Source organism: Piliocolobus tephrosceles, chromosome 16, assembly GCF_002776525.5.
Source record: "Piliocolobus tephrosceles isolate RC106 chromosome 16, ASM277652v3, whole genome shotgun sequence".
NCBI lineage: Eukaryota > Metazoa > Chordata > Mammalia > Primates > Cercopithecidae > Piliocolobus > Piliocolobus tephrosceles.
In genome coordinates, this window is record NC_045449.1 from 19,067,611 (window position 1) to 19,085,350 (window position 17,740).

Genomic DNA, 17,740 nt, shown 5'->3' on the forward strand with positions numbered 1-17,740 from the left:
GCCTCCCAAAGTGCTGGGATTACAGGCGTGAGCCACCGCGCCCGGCCACCATATGCACCTTTTTAAAGTATACAATGCCATGGCTTTTAGTATATTCACAGAGATGTGCAACCAGCATCACAATCAATTTTAGAACATTTTCATGACCCCCAAAGAAACCCCATATCCACTTAGCTGTCACCCTATGTGCCCCGCACGCCCCGCCACCCGCTCCCTGCCAGCCTCTGGAAATCACTCATCTACGCTCTGTCTCTATGGATTTGCCTATTCTGGACATTTCATAGAAATGGAATCACACACTTTCTGACCTTTTGTGATTGGCTCCTTTCACATAGCATCATGTTTTCAAAGTTCATCTGTGTTTTTAGTGGATCAATACTTCATTCCTTTTCATGGCTGAATAATATTCCATTATTGGATATTCCACATGTTGGTATTCCTTTAATCAGTGCATGGACATTTGAGCTTGCCCTAGTTTTTGGCAGTTGTGAAAAGTGCTGCTGCTGCATTCTGGAGCCAACATGAAATGCATGGGCAAGAGGGGGACACGTTCCCTACAGACCTCAAGAAATGCCCTGTTGTTATTCTTCTGTGTACCATTTTAAGAAACAGACTTTCTGTTTTAGAACAGGTTTAGATTTACAGAATTGCACAGAAAGAACAGAGTTTTCAGCGACCTCATTACCTCCACCCCACCTCCCCACCAGTTTTCCCTATTGACATCTTGCATGAGTATGTTTGTTACCACTGATTAACCAATGTTGATACATTATTATGAACTAAAGTCCGTAATTTACATTAGAGTTCACTAGTGGTGTCCTACATTCTATGGGTTTGCAGAAATAATGCGAGGTATCCACCATTACAGGATCCTACAGAATAGTTTCTCTGCCCTAAAATTCCTCTGTACTCCTATTCATCCCGAACCCCCACAGCAACCACTGATCTTACTGTTTCTACAGTTTTGCCTTTTGCAGAATGTCATGGAGTTGGAATTGTACAGTAGGCAGCCTTTTCAGATTGGCTTCTTCCAATTAGATTAGCAATATGCATCTGAGGTTGCTTCATGCCTTTTTGTGGCTTGATAGCTCATTTATTTTTAGTGATGAGTAATATTTATTTTTATTTCTTGTAACTTTTCTCGAGATGGAAAGGCCCACCATCTTCCAGCACTTGGCAGTGTCTTCTGGGGGTCTTGCTGCCACTTGCTGAGGGCTTTGCCAGCTGGCTCTGTCTCTCCCCCCTGGCCTGCAGGATTGGGAGGACTGACGTCAGCTCAAGGACTGAGCCCTGGCCATTTCTAGGGATGCAGCACGTGGGCCTGGAAGGTGCCCAGGGTGACCTTGTGGGAGGAGGGAGAGAGGAAGATAGGAAGGGGCGAGGGATGGAGGGAGGGGGAACTAGGTGGAGGCAGAGAGAGAGGCAGCTGCCAAAATCTATGAGATGGCTGAGGAGGAGTGGGGGAGGGAAGCCTCAGGGATTTAGCAGGTGTTGGTCACTGTCCAGTGGGAGACCTGGCGGAAGAGGCAGGGGCGGGATAGCTTAGTCCTCCCCAACTGTCCTTTGCCCTGAATGTGGGGCTGAGCCATCAGCCAGAGTCCCCACCCTCCCAGGGGAGGAATGGGTGTTTTGCAGTCACGAGGCAGTGGAGAGGGGCTGGAGGAAAGGACATTGGTCCACGGCCCTTGGGGTGCATGTCTCTGGGAGCCAAAGGGCAAATGCAACACCTTTGGGCCCAGTGATGTGTAACCGAGTGAGGAAAGGTTAACAGAGGCCCTGAACCCAGACTGTACTTGGCAGGACTCCAGGAAATTAGTCACGTGAAGGCAGGGCCCGAGGACCTGGCCTTTGTCCCCAGCAGGCCCCGAGCCTGCAGGAGCTGAGCCCTCAAGTGAGGAGGACTTCCTGGCACACCCACATGCCTCATGGCTCTGCTTCAGTGAGGCTGCTGGGGCTGGGGGCCAGCTCCCCCTGCGTCAAACTTCCCTCGCTGGCTGGGAGTCTCCCTAATCCCAAGGTGTGTTCTGGGGGCTTGCCAGGACTCTCCACTCCCTTGACTCTCCCTGCCTCTTGCCACTCCCAGGATTTTGTAGCTTTGGGTCCTCCTTCCCCAGAGAGGTCCTGGATATGCAGGAGTCCCCTCGCCACTGACCTCAGGGGTCTTTATCTGCTTGCCCTTGTTTGGGGCCAAGTGTGGACAGTGGGTAGCACAGGAGCGAGCAGAAGAGAGAATGGAGAGGGAGGAATAGAAGGAGGAAGAGGAGGGTGCTGGTTAAAGAAGGCATGGCCTCTTGGCCGCTCCCACCTAGAAGTGGAGGCTATTCCCTCTCCTGTGAAATTTGGGCGAGTCCATGATTAGCAGTGGTCAACAGGATAAGGCAGAGGGGCATGGAGACCTCCCAGGCTGGCTGTTGACCTGTATGCAGCTCCCACTTGCACCATCAAATGTCCTGTCTTCTGCTCCAGCTCCACGCTGAGATGCCCATGGTGCGTAGGGAAGCCGCTCCATGCTGAGATGCCCATGGTGCATGAGGAGGTTGCTCTATGCTGAGGAGGAGTGGGAGAGGGGAGTGGTGCATGGGGAAGCCGCTCCATGCTGAGATGCCCGTGGTACGCGGGGAGGCCGCTCCATGCTGAGATGCCCGTGGTACGTGGGGAGGCCGCTCCATGCTGAGATGCCCGTGGTGCGTGGGGGGGTCCTATGAGGGGAGGTGGAGATGCTCTGACTGACAGTTTCAGCTGATAGCAGGCACCCACCACGGCCTGGACATGAGCCTGGAGGACAGGCCAGCCTGGGCCAGTCCCCAGTGACTGCAGACACAGCTGGACCGGGGGAGGCAGAAGGACCACCCAACTCACCTCACAGACTCATGACACAGATGATAATGGTTTTAAGACACCAATTTTGGGGGGCATGGGTGGTGCAGTAATAGATAAATGAGGCAGGGTGTGTAGGCACGTTTTTACTTTCATAGCATCTCACCCTCTGGGCGGCCCCCTGCCCCACTTCAGGTAGCTCTCAGCGTCCCTCCTTCCCACCCTTTCCACCTCCATTCTTGTTCAGGTTGGCTCTTGCCCCAGTCTTCCAGGAATTTGTCTCTGGGAATGAAGGTGTTGTGGCTGAGTCAGCTTTCCCTGAATCACCCTGAGAGTCCGGGGTTGCAGGATTCTCCCTTCTCAAGGCCAGCGGCTCAGCCCTCTTCTGTATCACCTGCAATAACAATCGCCTCTCCCGCTTCCTCCCTTCCTCCATCTGCTGGCACCATCCCAGTTCGTTTCTACTGTTTCCATCAGAGAACCGTGGCTGACCCAGCAACTGGCATCAGGAGGATGTCATAGGCCACGTGCCTCAGGAAATAAGGGCCTTGGAAACAAGTGATCAGCTGAGAAGGGAAAGGGTCCAGCATTGCCCGGACTTGCTTGCATATTCTAGGGGATTGGCAGCCCTGTTCCCAAGAGTGAGCTGCTGATCCGTCTCTTGTGTGCAGTATCTGGGACCACAGAAGGTGCAGGACTGAAGGGTGGCGTGTTGCTCCTGACAGCATTGGAAGCTCTGGAGAGGGCAGAGGCTGAAGTCTCGGAGATCCGCCCTCCCAGCCACAGGATGGCACACAGGGGCCATCTGCAGCTCCGCTCAAAGTATCTCAGGTTCCAGGGCGGAATCCCGGAAAACCCAACTGTGCAGGGCGGTGCTGCTGAGTCTGCAGTTACCACCACAAAAAGCGGGCCTGAAGGCATTGCCGGGAGACTATGGAGGACTCATGGAGTTCTGACACTCCACACCTGGAGGAAGTGGCTCCCCCCGCCCCACACTCTGCCTGCACCCCCTTTGCCTGGGGCGGCCAACGCATGGCAGTGGAGTCAGTAATCGACCTTGCTCCTCCCGGGGGTCAAACCCACTGGGGCCTGGGGATTGAAATTCCGAGAGGAGGTGGGAGGGGACTGTCTCCCCAAAGAATGTGGGAATGCATTGGCTCCTATCACAACAATCCTGGGAATGTTCCTGAGAAGGGATTTTGGAGATGCTCGGCCTAGGACTGGCCTCAGGAAGATGTCCTGTGCAGCTGAGTGCTGAACGCCAGTCAGCTCTGGGTACAGCCTGATGTCGCCAAGCTGATGGCGGGGCGTCTGCACTGAACACCTTCCAGCTTGGTGGGGGCAGCGGAGCCAGCTGTCCTCATTAAAAGTGACCTGGAGTGAGATGGACTCTTCTGCCTACACCTCCACATATGGGCTCCTGATCACCTCCATCACGATGGGCTCGCAGGAAGTATCGTTTCTGCCGCAGGGCTCACTGCAATGCTGCCACAGGAGGTGACAGGCCAAGGCCAGCAAGTGACTGCTCTCCCCAGAGGCCCTGTCAGCTGGAAGCAGCTGGTTTCACAGAACAGGGACCCCAGGCCCAGGTCCCCTGGATACAGGAGGATTTATGGCCGCCCTTTTGGAAGAGGTAGGCTGACCATGAGAACTGGCCAAAGGTGAGAAGGATGTGGAGAAGGTGTTGGAGGAGGGAAGTCAGACATACTAACTATAGCCTGGCCTGCCGGGCTGTAGCTTTCACCTGTACTTCCTCCCATTTGGTGTCATCATCACAATCACGACGGTGATCAAATGTCTTCTTTCCTCTAGGCAGGTGGTAAAGGTACTATCTGGTGCACAGGTTGGAGAGTGCCGTGATAGGAGCCATCAGAACAAGGGCAGGAATGTGACCTCCGAGGTGATCCTGACGCAGGTGCTTCCAGTGGAGCGTTTCAGAATTCTGTGTCAAAAAAGAAGGGTGCGTGTTGACTGAGGTGGGGCTGTGCCTATGTTCGGGGTGGCCCATGGGTATAGTGCACCCCTTTTTTTGTGTTTGTCTTGCCTCCTCTCCTTCAGGGTCTGCTCCTTCCTCCTCGTGGCTCTGGGGGCTGCATCTCAGAATCCCACCGGCCACTTCTCCGCTGCAGGGATGGACATGGGAACCGAGTGGGGCCTTTGGGGTATCTTCAGCCCTCCCACACCCACTGGCCTGCCTGCTGTCTTCCTGCCCCTCTTGCCCCTTCGCTCACTTCTCCTGGGCTGAAATGATCCAAAAGCCTGATCCAGGACTGGGCTAGGTGACCGGTGCAATCCTTAGAGCCTCTCTTGGTTCCCACTGCCCTGTGGTCTTGGGGCAGGTTGAGGAGGGAGTCACAGGCCATCCCTGCAAGGAAAAGCAGAGAGGGCTGTTTGGGAGGGTGATGGAGGACCCTGGTGGACGCCAAGTCACAGCCTTGCTAGGCACAATGACTGGCGTGCATAGTGAGCTGCTTTCCCAAGCAATGCCACCCCCAGCTCTCAGATATGCTGCTGAAAGGGGTGACGGGCAGTGGGGGGCTTGGGACTCTGCTGAGGTATCCTAGCTCCCATCCCCATCCCCAGGCACAGGCCCAGGACCCTCCAGCAGGAAAGGCTAGGGACCACACTGCCACGGGGTTTGCCAGGCCCTTGTCTCTTGGGAAGCTGCCCTCTCCCAGGGAAAGGCAGGGCTGGGGGCTGTTCAGGCTCTGCCACTACCTGCTCTGTGACTTCCGGCAGGCCACCAATTCCTCTGAAAAATGGGAGTCATTGTGGGCACCATCACACCTGGGTACAGGACGCCCAGTGGCTCAGCTGCCCCAGCCAGGCTGCCCTGTCCTGGCCTCAGCACACCTCCCACAGCCACTGCAGGCAGCCCTGGACCTTCTCCTGCTGAGGCCTCACTGCCAATCCCTCTGGGAGACCAGACACAACAGGCAGCCGTCTGGGTGACTCCCAGGAGCCCAGGCCTCTATCCTGTCCTCCCCAGTGGCTGGGGCAGTGGGCTGGGCAGCAGGGCCTCAGTGCCCTGGGAGGCAGGGCTCATCCCACAAGTTGCCATGGTGGCCCCTCCTCCTGCCCCTTACTCATTAGCCAGGCTGTACTGACACGGGTTGCCCAGGCAGGGGACGGCTCGCTGGACAAAGCTGGCCGTGCGGGCGCTCAGGCGTGCAGGGTGGCCAGCGCCCCAGCCAGGAATGGACAGCCTCCAGGACACAGCGCTCCCGGACCACGGGGGCTGCTGTCCTGCCCTCAGCAGGCTGGTTCCCAGAGGCTTTGGGGCTGAGATGTGGACTCTCTTTGCCCTTTCTGGACCCCTGGTAAGGAGGAGGAGCTGGGGGGCAGGCAGGGAGTGGAGCAAGCTGAGAGGCTGAGGGTGTCTGCCTTGCAGGCAGGGTCCAGAAATGTGCTCACATTTTCTCCAGAAACTGCTCATGCTGACTGCCAGGTCCAGAGTCTGGGGACAGCAGGACGGCTCCTGGAGGCTGTCCCTGGACAATCCCCAGTGGCAGTGGGGCCTGGCATTGCTCAGCAGCAGGCAGCCCCCACACAGAAGGGGTGGGTGTGCCTCAGCTGGAAACCCACAAAAGCCTGAGTTGGAAGATGGCTCCAGGACAAATGCGGCCTGGAGATGCACGAAGCCTGCAGCACCTTCGCAGGGGGAAGAAGGGGCCGGCTACCCATTTCATTTCCAAAGGGGAAATTGTTTTATATACATTTGTTTTTTTCTGACCATGAAGAGAAATGGACTGGGGGCGGTGCCTCACGCCTGTTCTCTAAGCACTTTGGGAAGCCAAGGAGGGAGGATCACCTGAGGTCAGGAGTTGGAGACCAGCCTGGCCAACATGGAGAAACCCCTGACTCCACTAAACATACAAAAATTAACCAGGCATGGTGGCGGCGCCTGTAATTCCAGCTACTCGGGAGAGAGAGGCAGGAGAATCACTTGAACCCGGGACGGGTAGGTTGCAGTGAGCCGAGATCGCGTCGCTGCACTCCAGCCTGGGCAACAAGGGCGAAACTCTGTCTCAAAAAAAAAAAAAAAAAAAAAAAAGAAAGGAGTAATGGATGGATTTGCACTTCCTGTAAAATTTTCAGAAAAAAATGAAAGTTATAAAGAAGAAAGAAGTTTAACTCAAATCCTAGTGCTTGGAAATAGCCATTACTAAGATTTTGGTGTATTTAATTTAATTCCTCCTTTTTTGGGGGTGTGCGGCCTGACCAAATTATAATAGGAACCGCAATATCAGTATCAGACCCTTGGGTCAAGCTCAGGGCGCCAGGCACTGCGCTGGGTGTCTCTCGTGCACTGACCCTTCTGGGAAGGGGCGTGGAGGCCAGGGGTGACTGCAGCTGCAGAAGACAGAATGGGAGCTGGGCTCAAGCCACCCGACCTCCAGCCCTGGCTTCCCCAGGCGTAGGTGACCTCTCGGGGCACTGCTGCGGGGCCCTCAAAGCTGGAGAGGCCTGTCTGGCAGGGCGGGGCTGTGTGGGCACCTGTGGCCCCAGGTCTGACCCGGCCGCTGTCCTCCAGTTCCTGTTCCAGATGCTGACTTTTATGATATACATCGTGAGCACTGTGTTCTGTGGGCACCTGGGCAAAGTGGAGCTGGCATCGGTGACCCTTGCGGTGGCCGTGAGTACCCAGCTTGGCCCAGAGCAGGGACATTCTCTCCCCAGGCTTTTCCACCGGGTTCCCGGGTGGGCCCGTCTTGGGTGGCTGGTCAGGGATGGGAAGACACAGCCCACATGGCTGGACAGCCGCCTTCACAGGTGGAAACTGAGGGCCGGAGATGGAGGCAGCCTGGCCCTGGGGCACACAGCACGTGAGGCTGCGGAGCAGAGCCACCTCTGCCACCGCTGCCTGATGGATAGCATTTCCCCACCCCGGCCCAGCCCAGATGCAGGGGCCTCTCTTCAGGCCTCGCCTGACAAGCTCTTGTTTCCTCCCGTGTGTGGCACCAGTTTGTCAATGTCTGCGGAGTTTCTGTAGGAGTTGGTTTGTCTTCGGCATGTGACACCTTGATGTCTCAGGTGGGTGACCTCCTGGAGCTGGGCAGGAAGCCAGGCAAGGGCAGAGCCAATCCCACAGGTGCCATGGAGATGGCAGGTGGAAGGGATGTACCCAGGTGATCTGGGAGTGATGGGCCCTGGGGTCAGCTGCCCCTGCCCCACCTCCAAGGACCACAGGCTGTCAGGGAAACAGACCCTCCCCTTTGAAAGAGTCTGGGCCAGGAGAAAGGGGTGGAGATGGTGGAGACAGTTCTCTGACCTCTTGTCCCCAGAGGAGGTCACCAAGTAGAGAAAGACAACCAGTTCCCCAGCCTCACTCCTAAGTTCGGCTGCCTACATGCAGGCATGTGTCAAAGGCCAAGGGGACCCAGAAGGAACCTCCCTGCTTGCAGGGGCCTGCAGTCCAGCAGGGGCTGCCCAGGTGGCCGTGGGGTCACAAAGCGGCAAGGCCTCACTTCTCCCTGGGGGTTCTAGCCTCACAGTGGACCTGGGCTTGGTCCTGGCTCCACTTACCCGCCTGGCGACATGTGATGAAGCCCCGCGTGACTTCATCCTCCTCAGAGCTTTGGGAGAACAGTGGAGACAGTGGGGGGCCCAGGCTCAGGAAGGCCCCTGTGCCCTTACAGGCTGCGGGCGCCGGGTTGCGGTCACCAGAGGCCGCAGGCTCCGCCACACACCGCTGGCGCTGCTGACAGCCCGCTCCCCGCGCGGGGTTTAGGAATGGCCGGGGCAGTGGAAAGGGCTGACATGGGGCGGGTTGTTTTGCAGAGCTTCGGCAGCCGCAACAAAAAGCACGTGGGCGTGATCCTGCAGCGGGGCGCGCTGGTCCTGCTCCTCTGCTGCCTCCCTTGCTGGGCGCTCTTCCTCAACACCCAGCACATCCTGCTGCTCTTCAGGCAGGACCCGGACGTGTCCAGGTGCACTGAGCTCCGGCTGGGGAGATGGGGCTTGCCAGAGACCCAGAGGCTCCTGGAAAACCCGGGCCACCGAGGGAAACCCTGAAGCAGCCCAGCCCTCAGACCCCATGCTTCTCTAGGCCACCAGTGCTCACAGTGCACTGGGCCTGTGGGTACCTTCCAGGCTTTGGTTTGGGGATTCTCCCCACAGCTGCGGCTCTAGCAGTGACCAGCAGGGGACAGAGGCGGACAAACGCCCAGTTTTAATTGAGGCGAGGCGAGACACAATTTGGGATTTGCATTTTATTTGCATTTGTGTGCCCGGACACAGTTGGAGCTTTACAGATGCTTTTGAAGAAATGAAGTGTGTGCGTTTTCCCATATTCCAAAAAGGAGAAAGATGACAACCACTTTTTGATGAATTATAGATGATGATGATGATGATGATGATGATGATGATGATGATGATGATGATTTGAGACAGTCTCGCTCTGTCGCCCAGGCTGGAGTGCAGTGGTGCGATCTTGATTCACTGCAACCTCCACCTCTCGGGTTCAAGTGATTCTCCCGCCTCTGCCTCCTGAGTAGCTGGGACTACAGGCATGTGACACCACACCCGGCTAATTTTTGTATTTTTAGTAGAAACGGGGTTTCACCATGTTGGCCAGGATGGTTTTGATCTCCTGACCTCGTGATCCACCCGCCTCGGCCTCCCAAAGTGCTGGGATTACAGGCGTGAGCTACCGCACCCGGCCTATAGTTTATTATAAAATTTAGAGATGCCCTCTCGTAGGGATGCCTTGTTCATTTATATAATGTACATTTCATTTGATTATTCCTTTTTAAGATATAACCGTTTTTTCTTACAAACCACGTTATTCTCAATTGAAGTTCCCTAGTCCTGAGGGAGGCCTGGGTGTCTGGGTGCTTCAGCCGCCCCTCCTGGCACCTGCTTAGTGTCTGGAAGCAGCAGTCCCTGATGCTGAGGTTTCACAGTCCTGGCTGAGACCCTGGGATGGCGGCTGAGCACCCTGTCCTGGAAGACACAGGGGAGAGGGCCCTGTCTCCCCAGGCCACAGCCTGGTCAGCTCCGGAGCTTCTCCCTCTCTTGCAGGTTGACCGAGGACTATGTCATGATTTTCATTCCAGGACTTCCGGTAGGTGCCCCTGTTTGCTGAGCATGGAATCACATTCTCCTAAATTCTGGCTTTTTGCTTTCCCACCCTATCTGCTGCGGAAGATCTCTATCCTGCTGTGACTTCCTGCTGGGCCATGAGGATGACTGACAGAAGAGAAGTGTGGCCTAACTATGGGTACCAGATAACATTTGGAATTGATATTGTGGAAGGTTATTCAGTCCTATAAAGAGACTAATGACATATTTTAAAGGGAGAAAGCATATTGTAACCCAATATACACATATTGATCCCATTTCAACCTCCGGGAGGCGGAGGTTGCAGTGAGCCGAGATCATGTCACTGCCCTCTAGCCCGGGTGACAAGAGTGAAACTGTCTCAAAAAAAAAAAAAAGACTTAACCCACTGCAAGATTATGTACACATTTGCTTATACTTTTTTTTTTTGAGGCAGAGTCTCGCTCTGTCGCCCAGACTGGAGTGCAGTGGCCGGATCTCAGCTCACTGCAAACTCCGCCTCCCGGGTTCACGCCATTCTACTGCCTCAGCCTCCCGAGTAGCTGGGACTACAGGCGCTCGCCACCTCATCCGGCTAGTTTTTTGTATTTTTTAGTAGAGACGGGGTTTCACTGTGTTAGCCAGGATGGTTTCGATCTCCTGACCTCGTGATCCGCCCGTCTCCGCCTCCCAAAGTGCTGGGATTACAGGCTTGAGCCACCGCGCCCGGCCTGCTTATACTTTTTTGAACCCTTCCAGGGTCTCTATTTTTACATTTAAGATATTAATCCAATTAAAAAATTTTTGAACACCATTTATTGCATATTCTCTCCTATCTGCATTGATTTGTTAAATACTAAATTAATCAACAGTGCATCTGTCTGGGTCAGTGTGTGTATGTCCAGTGACCCAGGGATCTCTATGTCTCTTCTGCAGCCCAATGCTTCACTGTTTGACTTGCAGGTTAGTGATGCCTGTTACGACTGGCAGTTGTGTGTGCTGGACGGCCCTACCAGTCTGAGCTCACTTTCTGACAGTGTAGACTCCATGGCACCAGGCAGAGAGTTGTGGGCAAGGGAGGTGGGCAGGGAAGAGGTCAGGGTGAAGGTGGGATGCCCGAACACCATGCAGTCCCAGCAGACCCAGCCACACCCACCTCTCTGCCAGGCCAGTGCCATGACCTTTTTGGGGCCTAGTTGGTTACAGATTTCTTCCGGTTTATGGAAACCCCCTTATAAGAAGGCTCTTCTCTGAGTCTTCCATATAATCCATACTTTGGCTTTTCAGACAAAGGTGATGGCATGTTGTCAACCAGGACTACTGGGGCTGGGTCACGGGGAAATGCCCTATAAAGATGTCACTGTGGTGTCTTCTTTGTCAGCAAGCCAAGGTCCTTCCATAAAATGCAGCTGCAAAAGTTAACTGCCAATAATAGTGACTAATAAGACTAACACAGGGCGTGGCTAACACTTGGAATGCTTAAAATGTCCCATGTATCATTTTGTAAGCACTTTGCAATATTAACTTTGCAATATTAATGTATGTAAAATATTAAGTGTATATTAAGTACACACACGCACTATTATTATCCCCATTACAGATGAGGAGACAAACTCAGGGAGGTTAAGTAACTTGCCCAAGATCACACATCTCTGAAGAGGCAGAGCCTGGAATTGAACCCGTTCTATTCCAGCTCTGTCCTCGTATCAGTACACTATGCTGAAAAGAAGTGGAGAGCTACAGGAAGGAATGGGACAGGGCCCTGGGCTAGGTTTCAGTTGATGCCCATTCTATTCCCCTTAAGAAAGGAGAGAAAGGGTAGATAAAGAGCCCCCAACACACACACTGCCACGCACACTCCCCTGCGGTTCTCCCCGGCCAGGGAAGGGCCTGCCACCCCCGTAGGGTCTTGAACCTGCTTAGCATAGGCTGCTCACAGCCAGCATGTCTCAGTACCTGCCATTCCCTCGTCCGAGGTCACGCCTTCAAATCCTGTCTCTAAGGCCAGAGCCAAAGTAGGCCCTTCTGTGAACAGGCCCTTGGGTCACTTCCCAGCTTCCTAAGCTGATGGAGGCCTGGCTTAGCAGCCAGAAGGCCTACCAGGCGCTTTGCACCATGAGCATGTGTGCAAAGGGTACTCTCTCAGAGCCAAAGCACGCCTGCTCGTCTCCCCAGTGGCAGAAGGGAGCCCTGAGGGGGCCTCTCTCATAGGCCGGGCCCAAGCACGAGTCCAGGTGGCTGGGTAGGCTTTGGCCACACCTGAGAGGCCCCAGACATACTTTGATGAAGTAATAGCCCCAATCTAGGGTACTATGTCCTGGAAAGGAACGTCTGTTAATGCTCATTTCGTGGGTTTTGGTCATTGTTGTTGATTTGTTTGGGCTTGCTCTTCATACAGGTGATTTTTCTTTACAATCTGCTGGCAAAATATTTGCAAAATCAGGTACAGGTCTTTGGTGTGCGGGGAGGCCCTTCTCCCAGCATACTGCCCTATTCCAGTGGGAGGGGGCCTGGGGCTTTCCCCTTCTCTCCACCCTCTGTGAACCGGCTTCTGAAAGGGGTTGCTTCCAGCCCACCTGCCACGTCCTGACCTCCCGCACAGAGGCAGGTGAGAGGCTGTGCGTCCCAGCCTCTTACGACTCCCGAACAGGGATGGCTGAAGGGGCAGGAGGAGGCGTCCCCATTCCAAACCTGGCTTTGTCCATCCTCCATCCATCCCACTCACACCTTAGCAGGGTCAGTTTTCATTTATTTCAGAAGATCACCTGGCCCCAGGTCCTCAGTGGTGTTGTGGGCAACTGTGTCAACGGTGTGGCCAACTATGTCCTGGTTTCTGTGCTGAACCTGGGGATCAGGTGAGCCCGGGGGTTGGTGGGGCCTAGTCAGGAGACACTGCCCACCGAGTTCCCCACCCCTGCTGGAGACAGGTCAGTCACCATCCTGGCCCTGCCTGTGCCATCCTGAAGTGGAGGGTTATGGGGAGTTGGAGAGGCCTGATGGTCCCTTGGGGACCTCAGTTTGAGGCCTGATCGGGTGAGAGGACAGCCACTCCCCACTCCTGCCCAAGCCCACCAGCAGAGGCGAAGTGGGCACTGGCAGGGTGGCCCCCAGGACACTGTAGTCGCGGCTGCCTGGGTAGAGCCACCATGGCCAGAGGTGCCTGTGGGCCCTGGTTGAGTCTGATCCCAGGATGGGGGTAGAGCAGAGCCATGCCTGCCCCACACGGGTTGGCTGCCAGAGCAACCTCTCTCTCAGGCAGGGCAGTGGCAGAGTTGGCATCAGTCCCAGCCCTGTTCTCTCTCCTTTCCCAGGGGCTCTGCCTATGCCAACATCATCTCCCAGTTCGCACAGACCGTCTTCCTCCTTCTGTACATTGTGCTGAAGAAGCTGCACCTGGAGACGTGGGCAGGTGGGAGGCCTGGCCTGCTCTGGGAGGCTGAGCAGGCCAGCGGCAGAGCTGTCCAGGCCTTGGGGCAGGGCGGTCAGCAGGCAGAGGGTGCAGTGGAGCCTGTTGGAGGAGGTGCAGGACCCTGCACGGCCTCCTCCTCCCCCTTTGCTTCCCCAGCCCCAAGGGCCCGGAGTCCCTCCATCCAAGGTGTCACGATGCAGAGCCCTGCTGCATCACAGAAGCCTGGCCCAGGGAGCTTTCTTGCCCAGCCCCTGCTCTCAGGATGGCGGTGAGAGCAGTGACACCCATGGAATACCAGGCGTCAGCAGTGCGTGGGGTGCCCGACATTCCTGAATTCATTTAAACCTCACCCCACCTCATCTCCTCTTACAAAGAGGAGATTATGACAGACGGAGGTTAAGTAATTTGCTGAAACACCAGGCGTGTAGGGGCCTGCCTGTGCTTTTCTGCCTCTTGAGAGCCAATCCCATACAACGAGGACCTCCTCTTGCCAGGCATTTCAGCAACAGCTCTGCAGGCCCCTGGGGCCTCACGTGGGGCAGGGCCCTGGCTGAGCCCTTTCCAAGCTTGCCCGGCGCATCTGCGGTGTGTTTCCCTTCAGCGTCCTTGATCTCATGCCACCTCTGAAAACTCCCCAGGAAGGCAGAGCAGATATAAGGCCTGGGGTTTTCAGATGGAAATGGAGCCTGCAGAGTGGTGGGTAGTTGCTCAAGATCCCACACTGCTGAGGGTGGAGTGGGGACCAACATCCATGCCCTGGGGCCACCCTGTGGACCGGCGGTGAGCCTGGTGCCCTGTTCCTGCATCCTCCTCCTCCACGGGCCCCAACGCCAGCTCTAGACCAGCCGCATTCCCTCTGCAAAATGCCCAGTGCCCGGGCCTGCTAAGCCCCAGAGCAGGAACAGCCAAAGCTGTTTAGGGGCTTCCTGGCTGTGGGGAGCAGGAATGGGGTGGGCAAGCAGGGCAGGACGTCAGCTCACGGGGCCTCTGTTTCCAGGTTGGTCCAGCCAGTGCCTGCAGGACTGGGGCCCCTTCTTCTCCCTGGCTGTCCCCAGCATGCTCATGATCTGCGTTGAGTGGTGGGCCTATGAGATCGGGAGCTTCCTCATGGGTATGTGGGAGAGCATGGGGGTGCGCAATGGCGTGTGGGCGGCTCACCCAGCCCAGAAGCCCCCTCCCCAGGATGGCAGCTCACCAGCCCCCTTCCGACTTCACTGGCCAGGCCCTCAGCCATGGTCCCAGAGAGCACCACGGCCCAGCGGGGCTGATCCTCCTGTTATGGTCTGCCTCTCCATTAGGCTCTGAGCGTCCAGGAGGCAGGCCTGGGCCCTTCGTGCTTGAATCCCAGCACGGGCCAGGCGGAGCAGGCGCCTGTGGGAGGTGTCTGAGGCACAGAGGAGAGAGAGATTGAGCTGGTTTGCGGGTGTGAGCAGAGGCCCGGGCTTGCCAGTGTGAGCCTCCCACCTGCTGCCTTGTGTGTGCTCATTAGAGCACTCGGTGAAGGGAGGACTCCAGGCAGCCTGAATATGAGAACCCCTGCCCTGCCCTGCGTTTGCAGATGAGAACATGGGGCGCAAGAACAGAGCAACTCCACAAATAGAAAATCAGCGGGAGGGCCGAGAACCGAACTCGAGTTGCCGGACCCTGGTCCCGCGCTCTGTCTCCTCCCTCACACGGCCACCCTAAGTTCATCTGAAAAGACAGACCACACAGGGAAGCCTGCAGGGGCCCCCAGGGCACTGGGCAGCATTTTCCTAACAGGCTGAAGGCGAGGCAGGAATCTTTTTGTTGTCATTGTTACCAATCTGCCCTTCAAAATCAGCCGGGCTCAGTGACTCACGCCAGTAATCCCAGCACTTTGAAAGGCCGAGGTGGGTGGATCACTTAAGGCCAGGAGTTTGAGACCAGCCTGGCCAACATGGTGGAACTCTGTTTCTACAAAAAATACAAAAATTAGCTGGGTGTGATGGCACCACCTGTAGTCTCAGCTACCTGGGGGCCTGAGGTGGGAGGATCACCTAAGCCAGGAGGTGGAGGCTGCAGTGAGCTATAATTGCACCATCGCACTCCAGCTTGGGCTAGAGTGAGACCCCGTCTCAAGGAAAAACAATAAAAATTGCACGAGTCCCCAAAGCGGAGCAGCATCCTGTTGGCGCAGGGTCTGGGAGTCTGGGGCTGTGGGCTGGGCTCACAGCAGGCCTCTCCTCCAGGGCTGCTCAGCGTGGTGGATCTCTCCGCCCAGGCTGTCATCTATGAGGTGGCCACTGTGACCTACATGGTAAGGCTACTGAAGGGGTGCCTTCCCCAGATCCCCCACCTGATGGCTGGAGGTGTCATAGGAGGGGGGCAGGCTGTCACCTAAGGCTGTCTCTGTCTCCCAAGGGACCGCCCTGGGCCTCTCGTGCCCACCAGGTCCAGGCCCTGCTCAGCATATGCCAGGGCCCACACACTGGTGCCCACAACCTGTCCATTAAGGGTGATGTTTCACCCATAGATGCTGGAATTTTAAAAAGTAATTAGCATTATTTTAAAATTGGGAGATTTCACATCAGAATCTTATTTTTGAATTTTCTTAAAAAAATGCACATTCCAGGCCGGGTACCATGGCTCATGCCTGTAATCCCAGTACTTTGGGAGGCTGAGGTGGGCGAATCACAAGGCCAGGAATTCAAGACCAACCTGGCCAATATGGTGAAACCCCATGTCTACTAAAAATATTAAAAGTTAGCGGGGTGTGATGGCGCAGGCCTGTAGTCCCAGCCACTTGGGAGGCTGAGGCAGGAGATTCGCTTTAACCCAGGAGGTGGAGGTTGCAGTGAGCCGAGATCGTGCCCCTGCACTCAAGCCTGGGCAACAGAGTGAGACTCTGTCTCAAAAAAAAAAAAAAAAAAAAAAAAAAAGCACATTCCCTTGAGCAGTGGCCCACATTCCTGCACCCTGCAGTCGGCCAGAGCTGGGTGACAGCATCCCCACCAGGGCCATGGGCTCTCCTCCACCGCAGCCCCCACCTCCCCTCTACTCCCCACAGAGACACAGCCATCATCTTGCTTACGCAGCCCATGTCACTCCGGTACGCATCTGCATGTTATCCTTGACCCAAGCTTTAAGCAAAGGAGTCACAAAAATCTACATTACAAAACCAATTTAGAGATTCTTATTTTTACAAATGGTTTCTGCTGAAATCTCTTTTTTCTTACAGGGAGCTTTTCCGGGACTAACACCACAGTCGCCTCTTTAAAATCTGTTTACTCATTTGCTTTTGACAACACAGTGATTTCGGTTGCAAGGCCTGCTTGCCTGTGCTGCCTCTGATGGCGCAGGTGGTGGTGGGACTGGTTGGCTCCTGCGGGGGTACCCCCACCCTTCTCCCAGCCCCAGCTCTCCCTGCCTCATTGTCAGCAGCAAGAATGTGACATACCTCTTATGCTGCATGCCTGAGATCTGCCCTGCCTTCCCGCTCCCGTCCCTCTTGGCCCAGGCTGGCTCAGGACTCCAGGGGTTGGAGGTTGGGCCCACTGACAGTGCTTTCTTATCTTTGATCCCAGATTCCCTTGGGGTTCAGCATCGGGGTCTGTGTCCGAGTGGGAATGGCTCTGGGGGCTGCGGACACTGCGCAGGCCAAGCGCTCGGCCATCTCGGGCGTGCTCTGCATAGGTAGGTGGAATCCTCTCCTGGTAGGCCTTTGAACATTGGCCTGAGTCACCAGCCTGGGCCAGAGGAAGGCTGGCATGGTAGAGGCAGGGCTGGCCTTGGGAGCTGCCAGGTTTATCTTCCAAGCCTGCTGGACCTGCCATCTGACCCAGGCCAGCCTCTGCTGCTAAGCTGACAGCTGCCTCCCTCTGAGCAGCAAGCGATCCTCCCACCACCTTCTCCCCATCCCCACTCACTCCTTCCCTGCTGCTGTGATTCTGGGACTCTTCTGGAGACAGCTGGCTTCTACCACTTACCTTAGAGAAAAGCCTGACTCTTTGAAGGCCCTTCCCGCCCAGCACTCTCCTTCCAGCTGTCCAGAGTCCTTCTGCAAGCCTGGCCCTCCCAGCACCCCCATGAGGCCAGCAGCTGCCAACCCACTCTTGAGAAGGAGCCACTCGTGTCTTCTGACATCGTGGCTGTGCTTTCTGAGACTGGAAGGCTCAGACGGGCTTCCCTGTAATGGTTCTCAGGCTGTAGCCTGCGCCGGAATCCCCGAGGGCTGGTCACAGATTGCTGGATCTCACCAGCAGGCTTTGATTCAGTAGGTCAGAGGCAGGGTCTCAGAATCTGTTTCTAGCAAGTTCCCAGGTGATGTTCCTGCTGGATCAGTGTGCCGCCCACTCTGAGAACCACTGGAGTCGAAGCATTTTCTACTCTGCCCTTCCTACAAGACTGTCTAGCCCAAATGAACGCCTCGGATGCAGGGAACATCAGGGCCCGTGACAAAAGGCACCTGGTTGCAGAGGGCTGGGCTGACTTGCACTGATGGAGGGGCCAGCC

General features: G+C 55.8%; 1 protein-coding gene and 1 pseudogene across 1 annotated transcript in view; one reads left to right on the forward strand and one right to left on the reverse strand.

Moving 5' to 3' along the window:
- Positions 1–2,523, reverse strand: part of LOC111528838 — a 36,488-nt pseudogene extending 33,965 nt beyond the window's left edge.
- A 3,491-nt stretch (positions 2,524–6,014) lies between these two features.
- The window catches only part of SLC47A2 (solute carrier family 47 member 2), a 28,124-nt gene continuing 16,398 nt past the window's right edge, over positions 6,015–17,740 (forward strand). The window contains 13 exon segments of the mRNA XM_031934343.1: positions 6,015–6,137; positions 6,266–6,375; positions 7,327–7,453; positions 7,783–7,851; positions 8,599–8,747; positions 9,841–9,883; positions 12,257–12,301; positions 12,509–12,548; positions 12,551–12,713; positions 13,170–13,267; positions 14,265–14,378; positions 15,478–15,545; positions 16,813–16,921. Coding sequence (XP_031790203.1) covers positions 6,015–6,137; positions 6,266–6,375; positions 7,327–7,453; positions 7,783–7,851; positions 8,599–8,747; positions 9,841–9,883; positions 12,257–12,301; positions 12,509–12,548; positions 12,551–12,713; positions 13,170–13,267; positions 14,265–14,378; positions 15,478–15,545; positions 16,813–16,921 — 1,258 coding nt within the window.